This window comes from Pagrus major, chromosome 17 (genome assembly GCF_040436345.1).
Source record: "Pagrus major chromosome 17, Pma_NU_1.0".
Taxonomy (NCBI): domain Eukaryota; kingdom Metazoa; phylum Chordata; class Actinopteri; order Spariformes; family Sparidae; genus Pagrus; species Pagrus major.
The window spans coordinates 20,308,076-20,335,890 of record NC_133231.1 but is presented as its reverse complement, the minus strand read 5'-3'; the positions used below and the strand labels follow the sequence as shown (position 1 = coordinate 20,335,890).

The window sequence follows — 27,815 nt, the reverse complement described above, 5'->3', positions numbered from 1 at the left end:
TAGCAGACTTTGAGAGAGCCTGCTGTGAGGTGGGGCAACTCTCAACTAATCTCTGTCCACTGATGCTTACCATGGGAAAGATGATGTGCCTCATTCAGAGATGGTTGCCTCAGGGTGACTCTGGACTTCATGAACATATTTCCCGCCCAAGGTCACTGTGAGAGAGAAATGTGACCCACCACCACCACCTTTTGCTCTCGCTCCTTCATTTGCTTTGTTACTTCTCTGCACTTGAGGGCTACCTGCCTCAGCAGCCTGAGTGCGGATGGAATAATCATAGCAGGCAGAAACATGACTGCTGTGCATGAGCACGCTCACATTGCTCAGGCATCTCTGCCAACAAAGGGCTGCATGCACTGCTGTGTATGAATGTGTGTGGAGCGTGTGCATGAATATTATGGGATGGCGGGCGGTGGTGTTGTCAGGCAGGGAAGTGGGGGTGGCAGAGTGGGAGGTGAGCTGTGTGCACATGGGGGGAGGGGGCAGAGGGAATGGACGACCCATGAATATTATGGAATGATGGTGGTGGTGGTGTTGGGTGTTGGTGGTGGTGTTGGTGAGGGGGGTGTGCAGTGCATGTGAGGTGGAAAGATAGCTGTGCATATGGGATAGAGAGAGTAGGAGGAGGTGTCGGTGACGGCGTTGCACGTGAGTGCCTGTGCACGCGCATACATGCATGTGCAAGGGGCATTCAAGCGATGGTAACAGACAACGGCCAGACATAGGCCTTTGTTGCTATGCGATCTGCATGTACTGCACTATGGGGAATATTGCAGACTGGACATCGCAGAAGAGGAAGCAGTCGAAGGCCTCTGGGCTCACGTTTTGACTGTTCCTGCCCTATTCTCTCAGCCCAACATGCGGAAAATACCATCTCTGACACGAGAGAAATCTCAGTTATTATGAGCAAAGACCTGAATTAATGCAGCCTTTGCATGAAATATTGTTTTTTGCGGTCAATACATGTATTTCTGGCCTTCAGGGAGCAAAGAAAAGACCTACAAGTCAAAAGGTGTTAGCTCAGAACTTACAGATCACATCCATGTTATTTTAGCACCTAAAATTAAAGCACACGTGGAAATGCAGTGTGTTATTGCAGTATAGTAATCTATGGTTGTCAGTAACAATGGTAACTTGTCTTGACAAGCAGCAGCCTGCCAGTGGGTCAGCAAGTCATTACAAAACTCTTGATCAGCAGCCAAACACAGTTCAAACAAACAAAACTGTATTTTGAATCCAAATAAAGATCACAAAATGTCTTCACATATCAAACGTGTCTGGCTGAATTTTGAATAAATGTTACTACTGATGCACAATACATCTAATTAATATCGTCATGAAACACATCATCATAAAGCTTCAAAACAGAGCTGGTACAAGATGATGCCAGTGTGAGTTGAGTTGAGATGAGAGGGGAAGCAAAATGAAAACATTTGTATGTTACAAGGAGATTAATTAATTCCTATTTTTTAAGATTTTGTCTGAAAGCAGCCAAAATGTGTGTGTGTAGACAAATGCCTGTGTGTGTGTGTGTGTGTGTGTGTGTGTGTGTGTGTGTGAAAGAGAAACAGAGAGGAAGATGTTGTTAATACTGTCACATATTTGCACACGTCCAAATAAGATTCTGCGTGATTACAAAGTGCAATTAAAAGCAGCAGAAAGGACTGAATGCCTCTCACAGTGTTTCAGTGAATTGCAGTGTGATCATGTGGCCTTCAAGTTCTCCTACTAAGCTCCAAACCTTTCAAACTGGAACTGTTCACTATTCAAGTGTTGCCACTTTAAAATATTGTTAAAAGACAGAACAAAAACATTGAGAAGCCTAGTTGTTTGGCAGACATTTTTATTTTGTTTTGTAAAGGTTTTAGAAATCAAGCAGCATTAAGCTTCGATGTGCTGCAGCAACAATAACTAAGTGTAGAAATGCTGCAGCTGGCCTGTAACACATTTTTACAAGATTATTTTTGGGGCTTTTTAGCCTTTATTTGACAGAACAGCTGAGAGAGTGACGGGAAACAGGGGAGAGAGAGTGTGGGCTCGTTATTGAACAATTTTTACAGGTAAAGTTGTGTCCTGTAGTTGACATGACTTTTATGTCACATATTGTATCATAGAAAAACCATGTGCAGCAGCCCTTAGTGTATTTACTGCATTACAAGCTGACCTTGAAGGCAACATTTTGCATCCCACAACAGCCCAACAAACTGATGGGTTGGGACCATTCTTGTGTTTTTGCACACCTCTTGGCCTTTCTTCTCAGTCAGTGGGACATGCTGTATGTGCTGCTGTCTAGCTGTAATGACAACATTATGACAGAAGGCCTCAGGCTACTTCAGGGATGCTGAGCAGGGTTGTTAGCATCACTACAGCTTAATCTGATTCAGTTACATAAAAATAAATAAGTGCAATTGAGAGAGGGGGAAATGAGTCTCTTACAGCATATCAATAAAGACTCACATGTGGCTTTAAAGGGCTCTCTCTTAGCTTTTATTTCGACTTGTTGCACATTCAAGTGCTTTTATTTTGAAATGGTGTTATGAACAACAGAGACCCTGCCGAGCAAAGACTCAGTGGCCACTTGTATTTTTAAAAGATTTCAGAAAGCAAGCAGCATAAATCCAATGAGCTGCAGCACCAGGACTTAGCGGAGAAATGTGCAGCTGTGGCAGACATGCAATGGATGCTTTAGTTAATTTATGTGACACTTTTTGTTCTGTTGCCTACAGCATAATTGCCATCTGTAGCTGATGTGCTCAGATCCTTGGATGTCACATTGCGGCAGTTCTCGTACCACTAAATAAACTATCTTTGACAGTCTTATTAACTGTTTTGACTGTATTTATTTACTGCATTACAATCTGAACCTGAAGGCAACATTTTGAGTGGAGTTTACTCACCTTTGACCTGCAGCCCGCAACATCAGACCAAATAGGATGTGTACCTGCCACCACTCTTGGGTCTTTGCACACCTGTTGGCCCTTGCTGCACTTGAAGGACTCGACCCAACATTGTAAAATCACAGTGTTGGTGGTGGATGATACAGATGTGTTGCAGTGTAACTGTAACAACACCACTGTGACAGGAGGCCTCGGTGTACTTCAGGGATGCTGAGCAGGGTTGAAGACATCATCAAAGTATTTGACACACATCCAGCTCTGTGGCTCTGCAGGCCTGTTTGACCTGCACGCAGCACATGTAGCGCACCTGTGTGTGGACTGCAGGAACAAAAGTCTTTGACTTCTTGTCAGAGTCATGCTCACTCTCAGGTGGATGCTCAGTGAGTATTATGGGCTGTCACCAGTGGACTTGAGCTCCCTTGGAGACCATGTGACTGGTATTTTTTCTTTCCTGGCTTTTTAGGAGTTGTATATTATGGGATGTATGCTGCTACTGCTGGAGTATTATGGTCTGTCGGGGAGCTGCAGGGAGGGGGTGTCACCATGACAACGGGGTTGCTAAGGGGGCTGGGACTACCAGTGGAAAGGGGAAGGAGTGTGCGTGCAAAGAGCCTGGTGCATGCACGTGTGGTGGTGGTAGTGTACGTGCGTATGTGCGTGCGCTCGCGCGCCTGGTGGAGGGGGGTGGGGGCAGGCAGAGTATTATGGTCTGTCCGTTGCGAGGTAACTATGCAGAGTCCTGTGTGAGTGTGGGAGGGGGGGATTATTATGGGATGTCTGCCCCCTTTGTGTGTTTGTGAGGATGTTAGCTAAGCTCTGCCTGTAAGGTTGGGGGAGAGAGAAGAGGGGGACGGAGCAACGTGTTTTGGGTCATTGACGGCTCATTTTTTTAATTTCGCTGATCATTGGTTCAGCCGGAGCTTAATGAATGAACACTAAATGACAACAACTGCCGTGCAAACAGCCTGACTTGTATTAATTCCTGCACCGACAGAGAGAGAGAGGGAGAGAGGGAGGGAGCACACCTCGACCCGGGACTATTACACACACTACAGTAAGTTTCTAATGTGTGAAGGTTGGCTTTCAATGCTTAAACTTTTCTTTGATGTATTGTTTTAACTCGACAGCGCGAATTTGCCGCTCATACTTGAAACAATGATGGATGCCACACTTAACTTCATTCACTCCTGTGTAGAAAAATACCTGCGAATCAACAACACACAATGTCAAAGCGTGGATAATCTAGTTACCCAACTTGTTTGAGCACGCAGGTGGTCAATTACACGCAGTGTAAATCATGAGGAATAAAGCAAGGATTAGCTACCAACCAATGCCATTTATTTATTTATTTTTATTTTTTTTCCCAGCACCCTCCACCCCCTCCCTTCCTGGACACCCCCGGTCCATTCTCCAACAGTCCCACGTCATTTTCCCTCCTCCCTCGCCGACCGAGGAGCAAGGTTTAGGGGGGATTAATTCGACCAGCAAGGAATAAAATAAAAACGCTGGGAAAATGTCGGGCAGCGAGGATGAGAGGGAAGACTTCGGAGCCGCGGAGGAGCACTCACTTCTTCACGGTAAGCTCGCTTTTCTCCCTCTGAAGAAGGTCCATCTCTCTCTGTCACTTGAGCTCGCCGAGGCTAACGTTAGCTTAAAGCTAGCCATGAGTAGTCTGCTCGGGCCGTCCGTCACTCGCCGTCAGTTAGCTAACTTGTCAAGCAAGTGTTGATAGTTTTAGCTTTCATATCTCCAGCCCCTCTTATACCCCAAACCTCACACGTGTCCTCTCGAGTGCGGGCGTGAACTGTCAAAGTTTCAAACACACAAGTTTCAACCTGCGCTGTTGTGGCATTCACGATGCATGTGTGTGTGCGTGCGTGCACGGGCATGGTGCTAAGTCGTGCCAGTGCGCGGGCTGCTCCTGTCTCCCACCGGCCTGCAGCACTGCCTCCTGTCCGTGTGTGTGTGTGTGCACCGTCTCCTCGCGCTAATTAAAAAGCGTGTCGCCCGCAGGTGAGGACGAGCCGGAGGATGCTGTGTCTGATGTAGACGAGGTACCCAAGTCGAAGAAGAAGAAGAAAGCCAAGAAGAGCAGCCGTGAGAGCAGGAGCAGCAAGAGGCAGAGACCCATCAGAGAGGTTAGTTTGCTGTTTTTGACAAACTTTTCATGTTTGAAGTAAAGGATACTCCGAGATTTGACCAGGTAAACAATTCTCTGTGCAGCTGTCAACTCACCACGTGGGGTCACAACAGGGGGGAGTTTGGTGCCTGCCTAATAGGACACACTTAAGCAATTAGTAGGGACTCCTGTGAGTCAATTAGATCAGTTTAGGACCCACAGATCTACAGGACATTCACAAAACATCCCTAAGTGATGGATTTTATACAGCCAAATAGTGAGTTACTCCACTAGTTCACAGTGGACGGTAAACCAGCTGTGAAAAAGATGTATAAATCATCCTTTCTGTGGATGTATGATGAAATTATCAATATATTTATTTTGTGTTTTGTGAATATTTTTTGGTCCCCAAATATAATGCGACACATTCCATCTGACCTTTATTTCATATTCATGGTAGTGTACAACAAGAGTAGTAACTACATTTCCTGAAATAAGGTCTGCAATGAACAATTAGTTTAATTGTTGATTATATTATAAAATATCTGTTTGTAGTGGAGAATGGAAGATGACACATTCAAAATGCTTGGTTTATCTAAACATCCAACTGTCCTAAAGGCAAACATATTCAGATAATAATGATACCAAGTGATCTAGCGCTGCAATGATAAGTCAGTTTGTCAAGCAATAGAAGATTAATCAATAAAATCAGTTCAAACCATGCACTGACCAATGTAGCTCCATCGATGACTTCCCCATCTTAAGTGGCATAATTATCACAATAAATCAAATATAAAGGAACAAACTTTAATTTATAATTTATATAATGTATAAAAGTATATAATCACCAGTGTCTTCTTGTAATTTGCAAAGTTGCATTATGTCTTGCAGGAGTTGCCAGTCAGCTCCCCGGAGCACCTGATTGGAGTCGAAGCAGCAGAGCGAGATGCAGACGAGGGAGGTGTGCGGTCAGAGAGTGAGGGAAGTGATTATGCCCCCGGGAGGAAAAAGAAGAAACGCTCCAGCTCTGCCAAAGATAAGAAGAAAGGAGGTGCGGCAGCAGAGAAAGGAGGCTCATCCAGCTCGAAGAGCAAACGCAAAGATCCAGAACCAGAAGATGACGAGGATGATGACGATGATTGCCAGGTAAAGATTCATTCAGATGGGATAGTTAGTTAATTCTGTCTTTCTGTCTTCATGACAAACTGACCTCTCCCTCTCGCCCCGCCTCAGCCTAAAAGCTCTGCCCAGCTGCTGGAGGCCTGGGGCATGAAAGACATTGACCATGTCTTTACTCAGGAAGACTACAGCTCCCTCACTAACTACAAGGCCTTCAGCCAGTTTGTCAGGTGAGTAAACCCATTTTTTGTTAACAGTAGATATTATTGTTTTCCTCAACCTTGTTTTTAAGGAACTATTTATGTATGAAAATAAAATAACTATATTTCTTGTAAATTTTCTGTCCTTAGGCCTTTAATTGCAGCTAAGAACCCCAAAATTGCAGTGTCCAAGATGATGACGTTAATGATGGCTAAGTGGAGAGAATTCAGCACCAACAACCCTCTGAAGGTATTGCAATTACAAACAAGGTTGGAAGTCTGACTTATAATGAGTGAGTCATTCAGAATTGCTGTCCTCTTGTGTGTTTGACAGTAGAGACCAGAGTTTCTCACTCTGTGCCGTGTCCCCTTGTAGGGCTGTGCCACTGCCAATGCAGCCCTGGCAGCTGCCAATGTGGCTGCCGCTGTAGAGAACATGGTGGTGGCAGGGACAGACGGAGGGGCAGAGACCGGTGCTACCGCTTCACCTGCTACCACTCCTGCTCCAGCCGCTGCTCCTACACCTGCTGCACCCCCACCACCCCCGGCACCTCCGCTACGCAAGGCCAAGACCAAAGAGGGAAAAGGTAAAGTAGGATAAATGTAAAACACGAATATTTTGCTTTGTGTGATAATTATGTCTTTGTGTCATGAAAATCTGCTATTTCAGAATGTTTCTAACTAGTTCAATTGTTGTATTGATTAAACTTTAATCTCTGTTCTTCTCAGGTCCCAACGCTCGCAAGAAGTCGAAGTCTGCGTCTAAGCCTCCGCCGAAACCCAAACCTAAGAAGGTGGCTCCACTCAAGATCAAACTGGGGGGCCTCAACAGCAAAAGGAAGCGCTCCTCTGTAATATACTTTCTGTTTGGCAGTTTTTTGCTTCCCTCTACCTCTGAGAATTAAACAATCTTTGAATCAGAATATTGATAATATGTACCATAATATAACCTGGTGTTTTGCTCATTCTCAACGTCTGTCAGAGTGATGAAGATGAACCCGATGTCGACAGTGACTTCGATGATGGGAGTTTCTCTGTGTCAGATGGCTCCAACCGCAGCAACCGTCCCAAGAAGAAACCCAAGAGTGCGAAGAAAAAGAAGAAAGGTTCGCATGGAAATATTACCAAAATAAAAAGTCTGTTCTGTTATCTATGCATCAGGCCAGTGCAGGAGGTTTTATTTTGTTTTGTTGAATAAGATCGTCATTGTCCTCACTTTCTTTCAGTGGAGACGGAGGACGGTGATGGCTACGAGACAGACCACCAGGACTACTGTGAGGTGTGCCAGCAGGGAGGAGAGATCATTTTGTGTGACACCTGTCCCAGAGCTTATCACATGGTCTGTCTAGACCCTGACATGGAGAAAGCACCTGAGGGCAAGTGGAGCTGCCCACACTGTGTGAGTACCGTGAGCTCAACTCTCTGTACAGACCATTATATTGTATGTTAGAGAAGATTTTGTGTGATTCCTGGAGTATGAAACCGCAGGGCAAAAATTACACCTGTCTGTAAAATACTGCTGAAGTGTATCAGTGGAAAGTTGTATTGACGAGAGTTGATTGTTGGAAAATAGACTTTGTTAAAGGTGATTTTAACATTTTTATATGATCTCTTTGTCCTCTGCTGCCCCCCCCCACCCTATTGCTCATGTTCTCGTCTATCCTCTCCTATTCCACACCACACGTCTCCCCCCTCCCCCATCCCCCATTTCCTCTTCTTGTCCCTCCCCTCCCATTCCCTCCACTATCGCTCCACACGGCAACATGCACACGCACGCAATGCACCCCCCCACACACTCCCTGCGCTCTTGAAAATCACCCCACACCCCTCCCTTTTTTCCTTTCACTCTGTTCCGCATACCTTCCCTGCCTGTCTGCCCCCCCCGCCTTCCTCCCCCTCACACACTCATACCACCTCCCTCCGTCTGTAATTCTGCCACCAGGAGAAGGAGGGGATTCAGTGGGAGGCCAGGGATGAGCTCTCTGAGGCCGAAGGCGAAGATGAGGAGGACAGGAGGGATGAAGGGGTGGAGGAAGAAGATGACCACCACATTGAGTTCTGCCGGGTGTGCAAGGACGGAGGGGAGCTGCTATGCTGTGACACTTGCCCCTCCTCCTACCACATCCACTGCCTCAACCCTCCTCTCCCTGAAATCCCCAATGGAGAATGGATCTGCCCCCGCTGCAAGGTGAGTGATGTGCACTGGTGCACACAAGTCTGCGCATGCATGTGCTCATGTGGGTGTGTGTGGTGATGCAGATTCCATCTTGTGCATGCCCACAGCATTTTAGAGAAACCATGGCAGCCTTTTAGTTTTAATTTGCTGGTTTATCATGTCCTATACTTGGTATTTTTCCAAACAGAATTTTTTATCAGACAAATGACATTTGCTAATTAACAAGCATCATATCCTTAATTATTTCCTCTCCTACTTCCTGACAGTGTCCGCCGATGAAGGGCAAAGTCCAGAAGGTTTTAACATGGCGATGGGGGGAGCCGCCGGCCCCCACGCCTGTCCCTCGTCCTGCTGACCTCCCTGCTGATGCTCCTGATCCCCCTCCGCTGGCGGGCCGCAGGGAGAGGGAGTTCTTTGTCAAATGGTGCAATATGTCCTACTGGCACTGCTCCTGGGTGCTGGAGCTACAGGTACCAAACACTCTCTGAAACTATATCCACGTGTAGTTGAGAATATGGATTTCTCTGTGCACTTCCCTCACATAGACTCACACAAACCTAATGGTCCTTTCTTTATCTCCCTGCTGCTTGTCCTCAGCTGGAGCTGAACTGCCAGGTGATGTTCCGCAACTACCAGAGAAAGACTGACATGGACGAACCGCCGCCTGTGGATTTTGGCGGTGAGGGTGATGAAAACAAAAGCACCAAGAGGAAGAATAAGGATCCTCTCTTTATCCACATGGAAGAGGAGTTTTACCGTTATGGAGTCAAGATGGAGTGGCTGATGATCCATCGCATCCTCAACCACAGGTAGGACAAGTATAATCTCATTATAAATATACAGTTCATCTTTAAAAAGAAGCATACTGTAGATTTTGTTTGCGCTGAAGGTGTGTAACCAGACTGAAATTGTATTTTAGCCTTCAAGTTGTTGTGTTAACAGGTTATTATTCTGTTTAGATGTGAATTTCTGTAGTTAGTGCCTTAGAAATTGTATGTCTTAAAAAAAGCAAAAAGCACCTAACTGCAATATAATTTAACCACCTAAGAAAGATTAGTTAGAATACCATGTTTGTAAAGAAAATTAATTGAATGAAGACAAACTTGTTCTTATTATTATCTATACTTGTTCACACCTGGAGAGCAAACACAGTAATCATGCGTTATCATAACTCCATCTTTCCTGTCTGTTTTTTTCCTTTTCATGTCAGTGTTGATAAAAAGAACAACGTACATTACTTGATCAAATGGAGAGATCTGGCTTATGACCAGTCAACCTGGGAGAGCGAGGAGATGGACGTCCCAGAGTTTGACACCTACAAACAGACATATTGGAATCACAGGTAAGGAGAGATTTAAAAAAGGCCAGATAATTATTCTGTTGTGGTACAGGTTGAAAGTATGTTTTATCTCACATACTGTCATTGTCTTTCAGGGAGTTGATGGTGGGTGATGAGGGCAGACCTGGTAAGAAGATAAAGAAGGCAGTCAAAGTGAAGAAGGCAGAGCGACCACCTGCGAATCCAGTTGTAGATGTAAGTATTTTGAAACTTTGAACAAAATATAAATTAATGGTTTATTTATGATAACAGGAAGCAACACAGTCGAGCGCTTTCACTTGGCAGAATAAAAGCAGCTTGAATCAGGATGGATGTCGAATTGATATTCTTCTGTCTTCCTTCCAGCCCACCATCAAGTTTGATCGGCAGCCTGACTACCTGGACAGCACAGGAGGCACTCTGCATCCTTACCAGCTGGAGGGGTTGAACTGGCTGAGGTTTTCTTGGGCTCAGGCCACAGACACGATCCTGGCTGATGAGATGGGTTTAGGCAAGACTGTGCAGACGGCTGTCTTCCTCTACTCATTGTACAAGGAGGTAAGAATTATAATATTTTTGATTGTCTTCAAATAATTTTAAGCATTTTCTTCATAATTAATAAGGCTAAAGATGACTTTAAGCCTACTTATGCAAAAATGTGAAATATAAAATGAAATAAAATGTATTTCCTGCAAGTTCCTGATGCAATTTTGTCCAATCTGCCCTCCCCTGTCAATCAGTGTTAGTGGGTGGGTTTTCAGACATGTGACACACAGTAACTCTGTCCATTAAAGGGGATGAGCTCTAAGTAAGGAACTCTATCCTAAAGGCAGGGCAAGACAATTACAGTTGTTTACATATCTTGAATTTTTGCTGAATAAACTGCGGCTGTGGCTCAGGAGGTAGTCTGAGCCAGCACCTGTAAAGCTCTTTGGATAAATGCAGCTATATAAATAACATGACTCTTTCTTTCACTCTTGCAGGGTCACTCCAAGGGTCCATTCCTGGTTAGCGCCCCCCTGTCCACCATCATTAACTGGGAGAGAGAGTTTGAGATGTGGGCCCCTGACATGTATGTGGTGACCTACGTAGGGGACAAAGACAGCAGGGCTGTCATCAGGGAGAACGAGTTCTCCTTTGAGGGAAATGCCATACGAGGCGGGAAAAAAGCATCCAAGATGAAGGTAAGGAAGAAGTAGAGAAAAGAGCAAGAGTGATGATTAAATTGTTCAAGCTCTTTTAAAGGAAAGAGCGATGAAAAGCATAGTTGGTTTGAATTTGTAGCCTGTAAACTAGCACTTGATTTCTTGTAAAGAATTGATGGCTACAGTGCTGCTAAATTATATAAAAGTTCAACTAACAATTTTAGTTTGTGGTGCTGTATTAACAGTGGAAATAATTCCTTGCAGCCCTAGTAATTGTATTTTCTGTTTTGCAGCTCTACTAATGTCCTCTTTTTCTGTGCTTTACAGAAAGACTCAACAGTCAAGTTCCATGTCCTGCTGACATCCTATGAGTTGATTACCATTGACCAGGCTGTGCTGGGCTCCATCGAGTGGGCCTGTCTGGTTGTTGACGAGGCTCACAGACTCAAAAACAACCAGTCCAAGGTGATAACATATAGTACTTTCAAGTAGAATTCTGATTGATCAAAAATGTGTTTGCAACTGTATCGCTCCTGTTTTTCACATGCTATAATCAGTCTTATAAAAAGTTATTAAAAGTCATAGTTGAGTAAAAGTAAAGATATCGTGTCAAAATATTACTTTGGTAAAAGTGAAAGCCACCCATAGGAGTATTACTTGAGTAAAAGTCTTAAAATATCTGATATTAAATGTACTCAAGTATCAAAAGTAAAAGTAAATTATACACATACGTGGCTCTGATGCAGCATCTAATCTTCAAAGTAACTAAAGTTATCAAATAAATGTAGTGTAAAAATAGAGTAAAAAGCAGGAGATGGAAAGTCAAACCACCTCAAAATTGTACTTAAGTACAGCACCTGAGTAAATGTATTTAGTTACATTCCACTCCTGGCTATAATGCTAACTGTTATGGGCTGTCATGTTTTTATTATTAAATCCGGTGCCTCTCCTTTCTCCCTGGCTGTTATTAGTTCTTCCGAGTGTTGAATAACTACCCGCTGCAACACAAGCTGCTGCTCACTGGCACTCCTCTTCAGAACAACCTGGAGGAGCTCTTCCACTTGCTGAACTTCCTGACCCCAGAGAGATTCAAGTTAGTAGCCCCATATGCGGCTATATTGCAGATGCAATGAAAACACCCACGCTTCCCCTATGTTTATGTATTTTTCTTTTTCCTTTTTTTTTTCCTCTCTGCAGCAACCTGGAAGGGTTTCTGGAGGAGTTTGCAGACATTGCCAAAGAGGACCAGATCAAGAAGCTCCATGACATGCTGGGACCACACATGCTTAGGAGGCTGAAGGCTGATGTTTTCAAACACATGCCTTCAAAGACCGAGCTCATCGTTAGAGTGGAGCTGAGCCCCATGCAGAAGTAAGCTTAGAGACCATGTGTAGAAATATAGTTATAGTTGTTAAAGTATGCACCCATGAAAGTTAAAGCAGGCTACATACTGAAGACGATTGGTGTTTTCCCACTGGCACTTTTGGCCGCACCGAGGCAAACCGAGCCACAATGATTTGCATTTCCATTACCAGTTTTACTGTGCCAAGTTGAACCAAGCCACACCTGAGATGGACCTACCCTGGAGAAGGGCCTCCAGGCGGTCCGCAGAGACGTCCACCCAGTGACCACCCCCTTTTCTTCCTCAAACAAGCCTATGTTGCAAGACTTAACTCATGTCCGTGCCGGGAATCTGAGAGATAGGTCCTTTTGGTTGGGTTTATCTTCAGTGTCTCTGTTCGTACTGTTTCCTCGCATTTGCTTTCAGCTGTATCAGGAGTCGTGTTAAGTTACTGCTGGTGAAAACCTACCATTTTCTGATTTTGCTGATTCATAAAAGCTTCTAAATAACAAGACAACGATGGAGTTTTATTGTAAAGAATTTGTAGGAAATTAAACTTTTTTTGATAGTGCTGCAGGGAGGAAGAGTGTTTACAGCCGATCCCCTGACTGCTATACAACCCAAGTACGTCATCAGTTAAAGACACACCTTCAACAGGTAGCCCTGTTCTAATGAAGATGCAAATCCCGGGCTGATGAGCCGAGTAAAACCAAGTAGAGCTAGGCCGACAGATGTAATAGAAAAACACCATATGGGTTGGCATTATTCATTTTTAAAAGTTCTGGATCGTGTATAGTTTAAAGTTTTCTTTTCTCATTAGTTTATGACATTGTGTCTTTGTTCTTACCCAGGAAATACTACAAGTTCATCCTAACTCGTAACTTTGAGGCCCTGAACACTCGTGGAGGAGGAAACCAAGTCTCTCTGCTAAACGTGGTGATGGACCTGAAAAAATGCTGCAATCATCCCTACCTCTTTCCTGCAGCTGCCACAGTACGATTTAAGTCTTTTTCACACAATTATATGGAAACAAATAGTTTCTTGTCTTCTGTTATCACACTGAACTATGTCTGCATATTGAAAAATGTTTAAATGCAGTTGTATTCAGAATGTTTCTCTGGATTGTAGGAGGCACCGAAACTTCCAAATGGCATGTATGAGGGCAATGCTTTGACCAAGTCCTCAGGAAAACTGACGCTGCTGCAGAAGATGATGAGGAAGCTGAAGGAAGGGGGCCACAGGGTTCTGGTCTTCTCCCAGATGACCAAAATGCTAGACCTTCTGGAGGACTTCCTGGAAAACGAAGGATACAAATATGAGAGAATTGATGGAGGAGTCACTGGCAACTTGAGACAGGAGGCCATCGATCGTTTTAATGGTGAGACATAAACTGTTTGTGTAGTCTAAATCAGCTGTTATGGTGTCTTATCAGTGTTCTGACTTTCTGTCTCCTTTTCAGCTCCCGGTGCTCCTCAGTTTGCTTTCCTCCTCTCTACCAGAGCTGGCGGTTTGGGCATCAATCTCGCCTCCGCTGACACCGTCATCATCTACGACTCTGACTGGAACCCCCACAATGACATCCAAGTATATAAGCTCTATGTCTCACATCCACGGCAGTATGTTTGTTTATGATAGGATGATATTTTGATGTTTGTTTCATGCTTGTCCTTCGTAGGCGTTCAGCAGAGCTCACAGAATCGGCCAGAACAGGAAAGTGATGATTTATCGCTTCGTTACCAAAGCCTCTGTGGAGGAGAGGATCACACAGGTCTGTGAGAAGGAACACTGCAAGAGATAACACGCAAGAGATAACACACAGACCATGACAGGATTCTGTGATCACCTGCTCACCGGTTGTCTGTCTTCCCTTTACCAGGTGGCGAAGAAGAAGATGATGCTCACCCATCTGGTGGTGCGTCCTGGTCTCGGCTCCAAGACTGGCTCCATGTCCAAACAGGAGCTCGATGACATCCTCAAGTTTGGAACTGAAGAGCTGTTCAAGGATGAACTTGGAGAAGGTGAGTCGACTTTAACCACATGAATCTATTCTTAATCTGTTTTTAATGTTTATTTTCATTTCGTTATCACGACAGTAACCTGAATATCTTTTATTTCAGACAGAAAATATATTTGAGGATGTCACCTTGGGCTGTTGAGTTATTTTTTTTTCACCATTTTGTGGCATTTATGGATCAACCAACTAATTGAATTGATCAAAAAATGTTTGGCAGCTTGATAATGAAAATAATCGTTAGTTTATAATATAAATAACCTTTATTTAATCAGGTAAGTCCTATTAAGATGTAATTTACAACAGAGACCTGAGAACACGTGTTGGTCAAAAAATATAACTCAAGAAGCACAGTGTCATAATTAAAATATTATCAATAATTATGTGATGATCAATATTCAATCGTGATGAATAAAAATACAGTAATAGTAACACAATATTAATGTATGATAAATATCTTTAAATTAATTAATACACATAAGGCATTAAAACCAGTTTAACGCCCTGTTAAAAACATTTGCAGCCTTGCAGAACATCAGAGGTGATTCATGAATCAGATCCGGGCAAATTCACATTGATATTGGCAATTATGAGCAAAATCCAATTTTGAGCCATTGCTTGTTTTAAACAATTCTGATCTAGTGTCATATCAGTCATAAACCAATATTATCAGTGGATTGCTGCAGCCTATTTGTGAAAGTCGTGAATTATATTTTATTGTTTGCTTGTTTTTCTGAAAAAAGAAAAGAAAGCCATTAGTGTAAATCTGTTATTGTTGTCTGAAAACCTAAATTGGATAGGTTTTTAATAATTTAAATGTACTTTACTGCACATTGTTACGCTTGTGTTTTGGAGATAAGCAGTACTCTAACACTAGTTTGATTTGATAGTTTGATCTGAGGGATTGAGGCTGAACACGGGGAGTGACTTAGGTGGAAAGGTGATTTCATCACTGGAATATCTGATGTCTGATTTCTGATTTCTTCTTCCTGTATTTATATTTGACTTATCGTTCTTTTAGGGGACAACAAGGAGGATGACAGCAGTGTGATCCACTACGATGACCATGCCATTGACCGTTTGCTTGACAGGAACCAGGATGCCACAGATGACACTGAGCTCCAGAGCATGAACGAGTACCTCAGCTCTTTTAAAGTGGCCCAGTATGTGGTCAAAGATGAAGACGACGAGGTATGAGCTTCCCTACAAAATGTAGGGTGAATATATAACTTAATATAAGTTGATTGTATTTTTCAACTTTTTTATAACTAGGAACACGATGGCTGTCAAAAAATGTCCTGAAATGAATGCATTTTAGTCTTAAGTGCAGCTTCAGACACAGACCAAGCTTTGACCTAGATCTAGCATTATTCTAAGCTAAATCCACAGGCTGTGTGTGCATTCTTATTATATACATCATATTAATTGCTCTTGGCCTTTTTTTGAGGAGGAGGAGGTGGAGAGAGAGGTGATCAAGCAGGAGGAAAGTGTTGATCCCGATTACTGGGAGAAACTTCTCCGTCACCACTATGAGCAGCAGCAAGAGGATCTCGCCCGAAATCTGGGCAAAGGCAAACGAACTCGAAAGCCGGTCAACTACAATGACGGCTCCCAAGAGGAACGAGGTATTAGACAGGGTACAGAACAATATCTAAAGCAACCTCTTCTTGTGTGTGTGTGTTGTGCAGTGCTGTTGTGTTGGTGCTGCAGATTTACTTCTCGCTCAGACCATGCATGTTTAACAGCGTGAATTGAGGGGGCAGTCACAGAAAGGAACATTACAAAGTTTTCTGGGTAAATTTTGTTAAATAATATCTCTTCAGAATCTCTTCAGATCTGAAACATAGTGATGTATGAAGAACTGCCTCGATTTCTCCTCGGTGCAGTTATCCAGCAGACTTTGTAATCCTGCTTTATGAGATAGGTGCACACTAAATAACCAGAGTAAGAATCACTGAAGTAGTGAGTTCAGATCCTATTTAATTAATTTATAGTTTTATTAATATAATCCAAACCAATTACAGAAAATGACCCCAAAGAGGGTGCTAGTATAGCACAACTGTTGGCCTCTCCTGTTTGATTGTTAGAATCAAAAACAAGGAGCTGTAGCAGATTTTGCAGGATAGAAAGGACGTCAGCATCAGACCAATAGTAGATACAGTTTTACTGATTCACTTGCAAGTAGGCAAGGCAACCTTGTATCACATTACATACATCAGGGCAATTCACTGAGCTTTACAGGGTAATAGAGAGACCGAAAAGGTAAAATATTTACTGTTTTGAAAAAGTTGATGCAAGCAATACAAGAGATCAAAAATTTCAAAGTAAACAAGTGCAGTTTGAATAAATTGAAAATAAAAAGATTAAAGAGCACAGCAAATTTAATCTGATCGAAGTTTATAGCTGTTACTGGGTAGCAAATTTTGTAGCTTTGACTTAAAAATTGTCAGAGTTTTTTAGGGCTTGTCTTATATCAGATGGTAGGTTATTTCAGGTCTGCGTTGGATGATAACAAATTGCTGCATCGGAGGTTGATATGCTGCAAGCACATCGGAGATGTGTTGGTTGCACCATATTAAACTCAAATGTTTGTTGAATGACAACAAAAAGCATAATGACATACAATTTGACAGAAAGGGACAGTTTTGTTAGCCTAAAAATAAACAGCCATTGCATTTGTAACCGTCATTACATCTGTATGCATGAATATATTTCTATTAATCTATTAAATTAAAATGTATAATGATTCAACAATATTGCACAAAAGAAGCATTACAGCTGCATGTTTATATTTTCTCAGAAAATAGAGCAATGAAGTAAGCTTAAGAATGTAAAATTTTACTGGCAAAAACCAAATTGAAATAAAACCATATTAAACATTCTCTTTCCATCCTCATCCCCTTTGGTTCGCTTTATACAGACGTATTTGAGCAAAATGAATAAAAGATTACAAAGACGGCAGCAGCAGCGGACTATTAAAAAGATATTTACTAAAAAAATTTAATTTAAAGAATTTTTCTGCACAAAGAGTAAATCATCAGCACTGTATGTTATGTGTGTTGAATGTTGTGACTTGAATTTGTTTTCATGTTGTGGTTTATTTTATCTATCAGGCAGTACAATCTAAAAATCACTTAGGCTTAATCCAAAGCAGACAAACAACAGGTGTAATTGTACTCATACATATTAAGAATAAGTTCTGCCTTTCTAGTCTAAAGTTAAATGATAAAACGATTCCCTTGTTGATTTGGGAATATTTAATAAAACTGTGGTTCTGCAGCAGTGGCTCCCCCTGCTGGCTAAAAGCCTGGATGACAGTAATTTAATGGGGCTGCGGCTCCACAAGGAGTTTGGATGTTGCCATGGATCAATATTTTTATTTTCTCCCTCCTTAATGTTTCTCTATCTTTGCTTATTTCAGACTGGCAGGAGGATCAGTCTGATAACCAGTCTGACTACTCGGTGGCCTCGGAGGAGGGCGACGAGGACTTTGATGAACGGAGTGAAGGTAAAGCTCAGCATTTTTATCACTGCTGTTAAGAGAAGAGTGAGTGTGCTGGAGTGTGATTGCAACCAAATTCCAAGTTATTATGTTAACATATAGACGTTACATTGAAGTTAGTCATTAAGATGTACCTGAGTTTAAGATCTTAAGAGACTTTCCTTTTAATAAGGAACCTCTACTGTCCCAGTTATTTCATCCACTAACATCCTTCAAATCACCCCTGCAGATGTTTATTTAGATTCAGACGACAGCTATGATGTCCTCATTGACAACCTCAACAACAACTCAGGGAAAAACACTTGTATCTGCGCCATCTGTGTTGGGCGTACAGATGCAAGAGAAGAGAGAAAGAAAAAGAGAAAGGAAGAAAAGAGAAGGAAAAGAGCAAAAAAACAGGAAAAGCAAAGAAGGAAACAGGGAAAGAAAATTCAAATGAATGGTTTCTCGGCCAGCTGAACTGTCCACTTGCACTTTAAAGAGATCGTTTGTGTTCATTTCAACTGTTAATCAAGTTCTTTTGAAATGCACTTTACACAGTTTTCTTCCAAACTTATTTAAGAACAAATTGTTCCCTTTGTATTTTTACAGTTTCTATAAGTTGATACAAAACAATGTACATGTTTTGTTTTGATTGTATTTAATAATGGCTCTGTTACTTCACTTTCATTAAATGAAGTATAACAAATGACTGCTTTCAGTTGTTAATGTCCTGAAAGTTTTACGCTTCAAGAAGAAGCATTTAATGTAGAAGTGCCGAGAGATTGTGAGGAGGGAGAGCTTCAGCAGGATTAGAGTGTGCCGTGACGAGCCGTAAGTGGAACATCCTCACTGAGCACTATAGGACGTTAAGAACACACATGATGATACAAAATCGAGTTTGATTTTAACTTTTTCACAGCTTCAGTAAAACGTTGCTGCCTTGAATATATTTCTCTAACTGTCTCATTTTGTTTTCAGCTAATGCCCGCAGACCAAACCGTAAAGGGCTGAGGAACGATCGGGACAAACCTCTGCCTCCACTGCTGGCCAGAGTGGGCGGGAATATCGAGGTGAGTTCCTACAGATGAAAAATGACCTAACACAAAATGCGGAATGAGGATAAAGGCCTTGAAAATGACCTTTTATCAAATATTCTTTATATCACCTCACCTTCTGTTATTTCCTTTAAGCATTTGCAAACATCTTGACCCTTTTTTTTCCTAACCTGTCAGGTTTTGGGCTTCAATGCACGACAGAGGAAGGCTTTCTTGAATGCAGTGATGCGTTATGGGATGCCTCCCCAGGATGCTTTCACCAACCAGTGGCTGGTCAGGGACCTCCGAGGGAAGTCTGAGAAAGAGTTCAAGTGAGTTTCAAATTGACATTTTTCTGCTCACTTGCATATTAAACCTCAATACTTTTGATATATTACACAAACTGTGTCTGGAGCACAAAGTAGTGAAAACTGTCCAGTACCGAAACTAAAGCAGGTCAGAATCGTAACCTTTTCTATTTAATCATTGAATGCAGTGTTCCTGATTTTAAACTTCAATTTGCTTGTATTTGCAGAACTTTCTGTCAAACCTGTGTCTGACTCACAGATTTTGACATTTTCCATATATATTCATGGTTACATCCCTCCACCTTCTTCTCCACATTCTCAGGGCCTATGTGTCTCTGTTCATGCGTCACCTCTGTGAGCCGGGGGCTGATGGAGCTGAAACTTTTGCGGATGGTGTCCCACGCGAGGGTCTGTCCCGGCAACATGTGCTCACCCGTATTGGTGTGATGTCACTCATAAGGAAAAAGGTATGATTTACCTCAAAATATGTTGAGATAATACAAGTATTTAAACACTGAGCTGTGGACTGATAGGTTCACATGTTGATGAACAGGTGCAGGAGTTTGAGCATGTGAACGGTCAGTGGTCGATGCCCTGGATGGCCGAGCTGGAGGAGAACAAAAGAGCTGCTGCTTTGGCTGCAGGTGAAGACCCGAAGACTCCTTCTACTGGGACACCTGCTGACACTCAGCCCAACACTCCCATCCCAGGTACACACACCCCCTTCATACTTAGTCTGGATTATTAAAACAACATGTTAAATTCCCTTTGAGTTCTTTCAACATAGAAACAAATGATCGCTACAGTCAGATAATTTCATTTCAGCTTCATGGTGTACATACTGTAGTTAGACTGAAAGAGAAACTTCTGTTGCGATGACAACCATCACAGACACATAAAATATATACTGTATGTTGTAACACTTTTCTTGTGGGGATCCTTTAACAAATGACATGCATTTCCTTTTCCTCTCTGCCTAACCTCAGCATCACATGCTTTACCGCTAACTTTTAAGTTTGAATTTAAGTTTTTTGTGTTGCACTGAAACATATTCTGTTATCATCACCCCAGTACGTCTTGACTGCTGGCTCACTCCCTGATCAGAAAACAAACAATAACTTTTCACAAGACAGACTTTTTTGGCCTATTCAACCATTATGCCTCGGAACTGTAATTATTTATTGAGTGACAGCTACAACAGAGACGGGATATAAATACTCACTTTGCAGTGTGTTCTGTTTTGTTAGAAGATTTGTCTAAATCAGACGACAAGGAAGAAATGAAGAAGGAGGGTGAGGATGGCAAAGGAGCCAAGAAGGGAGATGATCCAGAGGTAAATTCTGCTTTTATATCCATGTCACCCGTTTTTGTTGTCAGTACAGTCTAATCAGTTTTGAGCAGTGACATTATACTTGTATTTGCAGATTTTCCTAATCTGAAAGTGGCTACCCCTTCTCTCCTTTTAGATTATTGAAATCCCGGATGAGTCTGAAAAATCCCCTGTCCTTGAAAAGAAAGAAGGCGAGGTAGACGCCACTACAGCGAAGGAGGAGAAAGAGAAGGAGACAGGAAATGGAGATGAAGGCAAGGAGAAGGAGGCTGAAGATGCGAGAAAGGAGAAAGAAGAGAAGGAGAAGACTTCAGAGACAGACAAGGACACTCCTGCTGAGGTGAAGGGCGAAGGTTCAGAGGGCAAGACGGAGTCAGAGGAGGACAAGGTTAAAGGTGAGGCAGGTGTTCAAACTGTTTTTTCACTGTGTCTCGCTTCCTTTGTTTTCTGTCTTTCTGACAGTTCTTCTCTTGTTTCAGCTGAGGAGGGAAAAGATGAGAAGATGGACACAAGTTCGCCAACAGAAGAGAAGAGAGGTGCATACATGTCACCACTCTCTCTCTCTCTCTCTCACACACACACACACACACACACACACACACACACTTTGCAATGAAAGTAAATTTAAAAGTTAATAGTATCGATTTAGAAATTATGAGGTCTTAATTGCCACAAACTTTTCATCTTATTTCATTTATCTTTTAATTTTCATTTCTTTTTGTAAAGATGAGTCAAGCTCTTCTGCATCAGTCCACTTTTCTGATGTTAGAAATCTATAAATATAATGTCTTTTTACTTTATGCTTGCACTTAGCTGTTGGCAAAATGTTAGAGGAACCTAAAAATAAAGAGCACTCTCGAGATCACTTATATTACTTACCTTTATATTTACCTGCTATGCTTGAATAAGAATGATTTGTTCAAAAATCAGCCTCTAATTTGGTTAAAAATTACCTTGAAATGTCTGAAAAAGCATTTAATTCAGGCGTCCGTAGAGATCCTGTAAAAACGTACACATCAAATGTCAATAATTGAATTCCACCCATGTGTCCTTAATGAGTCTTAAACTTTGCTGCTGACATGTTTCGGTTGTTTCCTCACAGAGCAAAAAGAGGAAAAGGACGGTGTGAAAACAGACGAGTTTAACAAACTGCAGAACGGAGAGAACACCAAAGAAGGAGCAACAGCTGCGCCGGTGGTTAACGTCAGTGAAGAGAAGAAAAAAGCCACCAAGCAGAGGTTCATGTTCAACATTGCTGACGGAGGATTCACAGGTGGACACACACACACACACACACACACACACACACACACACACACACACACACACACACACACACACACACTTTTTTGTCCTCTCTCTTTCTCTTCTCTTTTTTCTATTTAGTTTCTGTCGTTTGACCTTTCTGTCGTCCTCTCCAGAGCTTCACTCTTTATGGCAGAACGAAGAGAGGGCAGCCACCGTTACCAAGAAGACCTTTGAGATCTGGCACCGTCGCCATGACTACTGGCTGCTGGCTGGCATCATACAGTATCCTTTCAAATGGGCACACAGATCCTGTTAAACTCTCATGTGTGATTGATATCTTCCCATCACATTAGAAATGAAATTCTTAGTTGACTAATTCATTATATGGAGATGTTTTCGTTCTGACTTCTTATATATGAATATTTGCTGGTCTTTTGAGGCCACTTTGATAGAAAGTCGAAAATCTGTGGGGTATCTTTGCTGTTGGCTCGACAGCACTAGTCATTTTTAGTTTGGGTTTTGGGAATTTAACTGTTAGTTAGCTACTAGTATGAAGTACACAAAAGCCATGCTGCATTTTCAGCCCTTCTTTTATAGTCTGCTGTAGTGAGAGTGAGGTGTTTATGTGGATTAATAATTAATTAGTCTGATTTATTCAAAGGACCACAAATTAAAGCCAGGTTCTCCCAGGAAGGGCGTTTTCAAAATAAGAGGAGGAAGTTAATTTCAATTAATTAGTTTAGGAATATTTGTAGTGCACATTGATTTGCCCAAGTCCCTAAGTGTAAACATATCCACACACAATAATCAGCGTTTATTGCCATTAAAACTTGCTTGAGAAAAAAATAGGTGTATTATAATCCTCACAAGACTCTCATGAGACAGTTATGTTGTTACACTTGACCTTGGCGTCTCTCAGACACGGCTACGCTCGGTGGCAGGATGTGCAGAACGATGTGAGGTTTGCCATCCTCAACGAGCCCTTCAAAGGGGAAATGAGCAGAGGAAACTTCCTGGAGATCAAGAACAAGTTTCTGGCCCGCAGGTTCAAGGTGAATTGAGTGCACTGACTATTATCACGTTACTTCACTGTCTGTGTTTCTGTCAAATCTCACTGGTCATGTTGTGTTTCTTTGCTTCCTGTATAGTTACTGGAACAGGCGTTGGTGATTGAGGAGCAGTTGCGTAGGGCAGCTTACCTGAACATGACAGAGGACCCGGCCCACCCCTCCATGGCCCTCAACACTCGCTTCAGTGAGGTAGAGTGTCTCGCAGAGTCCCACCAGCACCTCAGCAAGGAGTCCATGTCTGGAAACAAGCCTGCCAATGCAGTTTTGCATAAAGGTAAAACATTGTGGGTTCTCATTGACCTGGAAATATACAAACTGATCATCAAGGAAAATAGTTTTAACAATTCTAAATTGTCATCTTTCAATAATTTTCCTTTATCTTGAATTGAACGGTCTGTTGCGTCTAATGCAGCAGTTTCCATTCCTATAAAAAACTACGAATAAGCAGAAGTTATGTTTGTGTGTGTGCTGTCATGATGGTATCAGTAGCAGGGAAACAGGAGCTATTATGTAAACACATATTTAAATTTGTGGCCCTAATAATAGCTGCCAATGTAACCAGCAACAGATGGACATGTGCAACACTGTGGTTAAAAATACAACAGCTCTTTCATTACCTCTTCAGAAAATAAAAACTACACCCACCCGGTCGTCACCTTTGGGGTTCTCTCAACCTCTAATTGGATGGAGGAAGCTTTTTGTTAATTATGTCGCTAATCAAAACCAACGGCAACAACGCAACAGGTGCACTTTGATGTTTGTACAAAACAACGGCTTGAGTAGGCCTACGTTGAATAGGAGAGGTTGCATCATAATCGATGTATTTACAGGAGGGATGTAACACCAGAGAGCGTCTCTCTCTTTCTCTGCAAAGCATGTGTGATTGACAGGAGACAAGAGAGGAAGCGCAAGGGCAGATTGTCCACTAGATAATTGATCGCGGATGGCATCTTTCTCTTGGATGGTTAAAAGAAATTTAAGTGAAAACTGCTGAAATGGGTCGCCAGATATACCTGGGTGGGTGTTATATACCTGGGCGGCTCACCCAAGTAAAGTCTATATGTGTGAAACACTGCATAAAGCACCTTCATTTGTAACTCTCAATATTAAAAGAGGTTTAAGTGATTAAAATGGATTAAAAGATGTAAAGTCATACTGCTCAAAATCTATTAAAGAAGATGTAAATTGATGAAAAGGGATCAGCTTTTCTAGTTTCAAGAGTTTCAGCACAATGACAGTAAAATGTCTGATAAAATGCTGGTTGTTAGCAACTTTGTGGACTGCTGTTAGCCTGCTAGCTACGTTAGCTTAGGCAGTTCATGTTTACATACCTGCCAATACCATTTCCTGTCCCGTCCTGCATTTTGTTGCACCACTTGTGTAATTTCTGTCAGATAGAATCTGGTCTGACTGCAGTTTAACACTAAAATATGGTCATTTTAAGTCTTAAAGTTCACCAGACACAAAAGCGACTAAAAAACTAAAACAGTACTGCATTTAGATTATCATGGTGGTGCTCATTGCTGATTTAATTGTTGTATTTCCAGTTCTCAAACAGCTCGAGGAACTGCTGAGTGACATGAAGGCTGACGTCACGCGTCTCCCGGCAACCATCGCCAGGATACCCCCTGTCGCTGTGCGGCTGCAAATGTCCGAGAGGAACATCCTCAGCCGACTGGCCAGCCGGGGCCCTGAGGTCACCGCTCAGAACCAATCACAGACCTCACAGCAGATGCAGGTGCAGCGCTGACCAATCAGCTCACACGTTTCACTCTCACTGACTGAGGCCAGTCGCTGTCACCTCACCGCCATGTAGCAGACGTCCTCCCCCTCAACCACCATGTACAGCACAGTCAGGTTAGTCCTCCTCCTTCTGCACCCACAACCCATCTCTGGACTCAGAAGAGCGTCAGCTGTGCTGCTGGATGTGAAAAGACTGAACCTTTTTAGATGTAGGATGGGAGCGAATGGAAGAATCACTACTTTCTGTGGCAGACTAGAGACAAGTCTTTCTCCTCCACTGGGATTCAGATTCAACTCCTGTAACCTGAGCACTGTCGGACTGCGGGAAGCTCCCCTGACCTGTCCTGCTCTGTCTTTACAGCAGGGTCAAACGTGTGTTTGTAACTATATGTAACATGAAGCTGAAGACGTTAGACAGGAGAAGAAGCAGCATGTTTGGAGTATACTGGTGCTTTGTAGTAATTTTTTGGATTATTAAAGAATTCAAGGGATTTTATTGTGCTCATTTTCACCTTTAGAAAATTGTGAAACTTTTTTTTTAAAAAAGTCATTCAACTCTGGTGTCCTCACCTGTATGTGTGTGTGTAGAGAGGATGAATGTTTCCTGTACGTATGTATAAAATAGGGCATATTAACGTGCACCTCTACTGCAGAATACTGACACTGAGAGACTGTTACTGTCACTTTTCTATCAGTCAGTCAGGTCTGTTACCTCCTCCTGCCTCCTTACCCTCTATCCCAAACCTCCACCTCTCTCGTCGTCAGGTGACCCAATCCAGGATCAGCTCTCTGTGCTCAAACCCAAACAAGCACCTCGACATTCCTAACGGCATCACAGATTCGCCCCCTGGAAACTCCCCTGCGTTTGCCCGAAATACGGACATGCAGTAGCTCCACAGCTTCTAGGTACTTGGCATGGTTCTGAGAACGATGGCAATCTTTAAGTTAATTTAATTTCTTACTGTCCGTTGTTATGTTGTTTTACATTAAATACAATATTATTATTATGGTTACCACCTTGTTGTTTTTATCATTGCTGTTCGTTTTTATGGACTACAATAAAAAGTCAACAGTTTTTTCATGTTTTTGTCAGTTTTTTAAAGAATTACTTACATATTTTTGGTAGAGCTCGACCAAAACCTGTTTTTTGGGGGCAAATGCCGATACCAACATTAGGAAATAAAAAATTCTGATATTGATATATGGGCCGATATATATATACTCTGAAATATATATTGTGTGACATATGTGAGATATGTAATAAAAGCAGGAAATATTACAGTGAAACAATAATCCATATTGTCAAAAATAACATCAGTGCACTGTGACAGTAAATGTCACTAGGAATGCAATAATTAAAAATGACCATAATCATCTATTTCTGCATTATTTTCTGTAAAACAGTTATGATATCGGCGCAAATAGGACAACATAAACGCCAACACGGTATATGTGTGATACGCCTCTATCAGCAGGATACTATTTTTTTTGTTATCTCAACAGTTGGACTGATTGTCATGGCATTTTCGACAGACCCTGGGACGGTTAATCCTCGGATTTTTGCGCTTGCACCACCCCGACATGGACATTTGCTGCACGATATGGACAAAAAAATCATATTGCCATCATTTTAATAAATATGATTCACAATAAGTAGGAAAGATATTTTTTGCATAGCAATTAAAATTTTCCTTTATTGGGGTCTGCACCAAACAAACCTGGCCAGGACGTCTCTGCAGCACTACTGTACTTAGTTTGAATGCCGTTTTGTCTCATATGTTACCTTTGCAGCTTCTGCAATATGGATATTGCACTGACCTACTTCAATTTTTATAATACAATAACGTGTAGCCCTATTAGTTGGTTACCAAATATCTTCCAATCTGATAACATTCTCATAAAGCCTCCGCTGAGCTTTATCATAAATGCAAATTAGCAAATGTTAGCATGCTATCATGCTAAACTAAGATGATAAACATTATACCTGCTAAACATTAGCATGTCATACTGTTATTGTGAGCATGTTAGCATGCTGACGTGCTGATGTTAGCACTCCAGCGCCACTATGCCTAAATACAATATAAATCTGATAGTACGAACACAATCTCTCAAATTGGATTAATGAAAGGGGAATTGTTACTGAACTGACTGTTGGGCCATCACGTCTTGGCACAGATTATTCAGGTGTCTTGAACTCTACTGGAGGGATGAACACTTAACACAATTAATCTTCCTAATCTCTCCTATAGATGTTCAACTGGGTTGAGAGCTGGTGGCTGTGAGGGCCATAGCATACGACTCCTTTAATACTTACTCTTCAAACTGTTCAGTGACCCCTGAATGTTTTTGTTCATGTTCAATTGGTCATCCTTGCTCATGTAAGAAATGATGCTGCGGATGCTTGAGGGAAGTATAACTGTTCAAATGAACAGCATAAAGAGCGTGACATACTTTGCATACAAGCCTCAAAGACCAGGCTGAATTTACATGGAGGCAAATGTTGAAATTCAGGGGATATGGAAAAGCAGGAGAGCCTTTACGTATGGAAGAGGTCCAGAGAGGAGGAGCAGGAGAAGAAGGGGACCGGAACAGGCAGATTTTCTCCAATAGATAGTCGGCTAATTAAGAAAATTAGAGTAAATTACAGGGCGGGAGGATTGGCTGGGCTGGTAATGAGGCTTGATGTGTTATCATCAGAGAGAGTTGGAGGCTAAACATGAGTGAGGTTGGGCACAAGTGAATACAGGAAGTAAGAACAAGGGAAGCCAACTTGGACTGGAGAAATGCCTTCAATGTGACCTGACGGTTTCTGTGAGTTGTACTGAACATCATCAGAGACAACACCACAGAGAGAGGCTGGATTCAACCCGTCACTTCCTGCTACAGAAGAGCCCAGACTGCCAGTGAGTCTCGACAAAATGTCTTGTCGGTGAGTGTCATGATTTATTTTTTTGTGTGTGTGTGCTAAAGCCAAAAACAAGTACAGTGACGTGTATTTGAACTTTGTCAACTCTTGTTTACAGTCCTTTAAATGTTATTTGTCAGTTTTTGATATGTGTTTTGGTGTTACTATTAAACACCAGTGTTTGTCAACTGCCTCTGCACCAAGGCCGTAACCATGGAGTCAACATAGGGGGGACCAAACCTGCTGTGAGGTCTGAGGGTCGGCCCTCAAAACATTTAAAAAAACTCATTGCTGCAATTCTCAAATATCCAAACATTCACTAACACATGGAATTAACTTTTTATTTTTTACAATAATGTGAACTGC

General features: G+C 42.1%; 1 protein-coding gene across 5 annotated transcripts; it reads left to right on the top strand.

The window, feature by feature from the left end:
- Positions 1 to 3,755: 3,755 nt before the first annotated feature.
- Positions 3,756 to 25,619, top strand: chd4b (chromodomain helicase DNA binding protein 4b). Of its 5 annotated transcripts, none has more exons than XM_073484917.1 (40): positions 3,756 to 3,951; positions 4,265 to 4,474; positions 4,911 to 5,035; positions 5,908 to 6,162; positions 6,250 to 6,365; positions 6,486 to 6,585; positions 6,712 to 6,922; positions 7,065 to 7,186; positions 7,318 to 7,441; positions 7,562 to 7,734; positions 8,278 to 8,523; positions 8,778 to 8,981; positions 9,109 to 9,320; positions 9,722 to 9,853; positions 9,946 to 10,045; positions 10,196 to 10,387; positions 10,813 to 11,013; positions 11,302 to 11,439; positions 11,946 to 12,067; positions 12,172 to 12,345; positions 13,168 to 13,309; positions 13,445 to 13,694; positions 13,776 to 13,900; positions 13,992 to 14,084; positions 14,193 to 14,334; positions 15,349 to 15,518; positions 15,778 to 15,952; positions 17,749 to 17,835; positions 18,790 to 18,881; positions 19,044 to 19,177; positions 19,476 to 19,620; positions 19,707 to 19,863; positions 20,401 to 20,486; positions 20,620 to 20,878; positions 20,963 to 21,019; positions 21,586 to 21,756; positions 21,905 to 22,013; positions 22,651 to 22,783; positions 22,880 to 23,075; positions 24,349 to 25,619. In XM_073484917.1, exons 2-40 carry the CDS (start codon positions 4,411 to 4,413, stop codon positions 24,549 to 24,551), a joined length of 5,937 nt encoding a protein of 1,978 aa, XP_073341018.1. In that variant the 5' UTR covers positions 3,756 to 3,951; positions 4,265 to 4,410; the 3' UTR covers positions 24,552 to 25,619. The 5 variants fall into 5 exon arrangements, with proteins under 5 accessions (XP_073341018.1, XP_073341015.1, XP_073341017.1 ...); XM_073484914.1 differs by having other exon boundaries at positions 15,778 to 15,964; XM_073484916.1 differs by having other exon boundaries at positions 15,775 to 15,952.
- Positions 25,620 to 27,815: the final 2,196 nt, after the last annotated feature.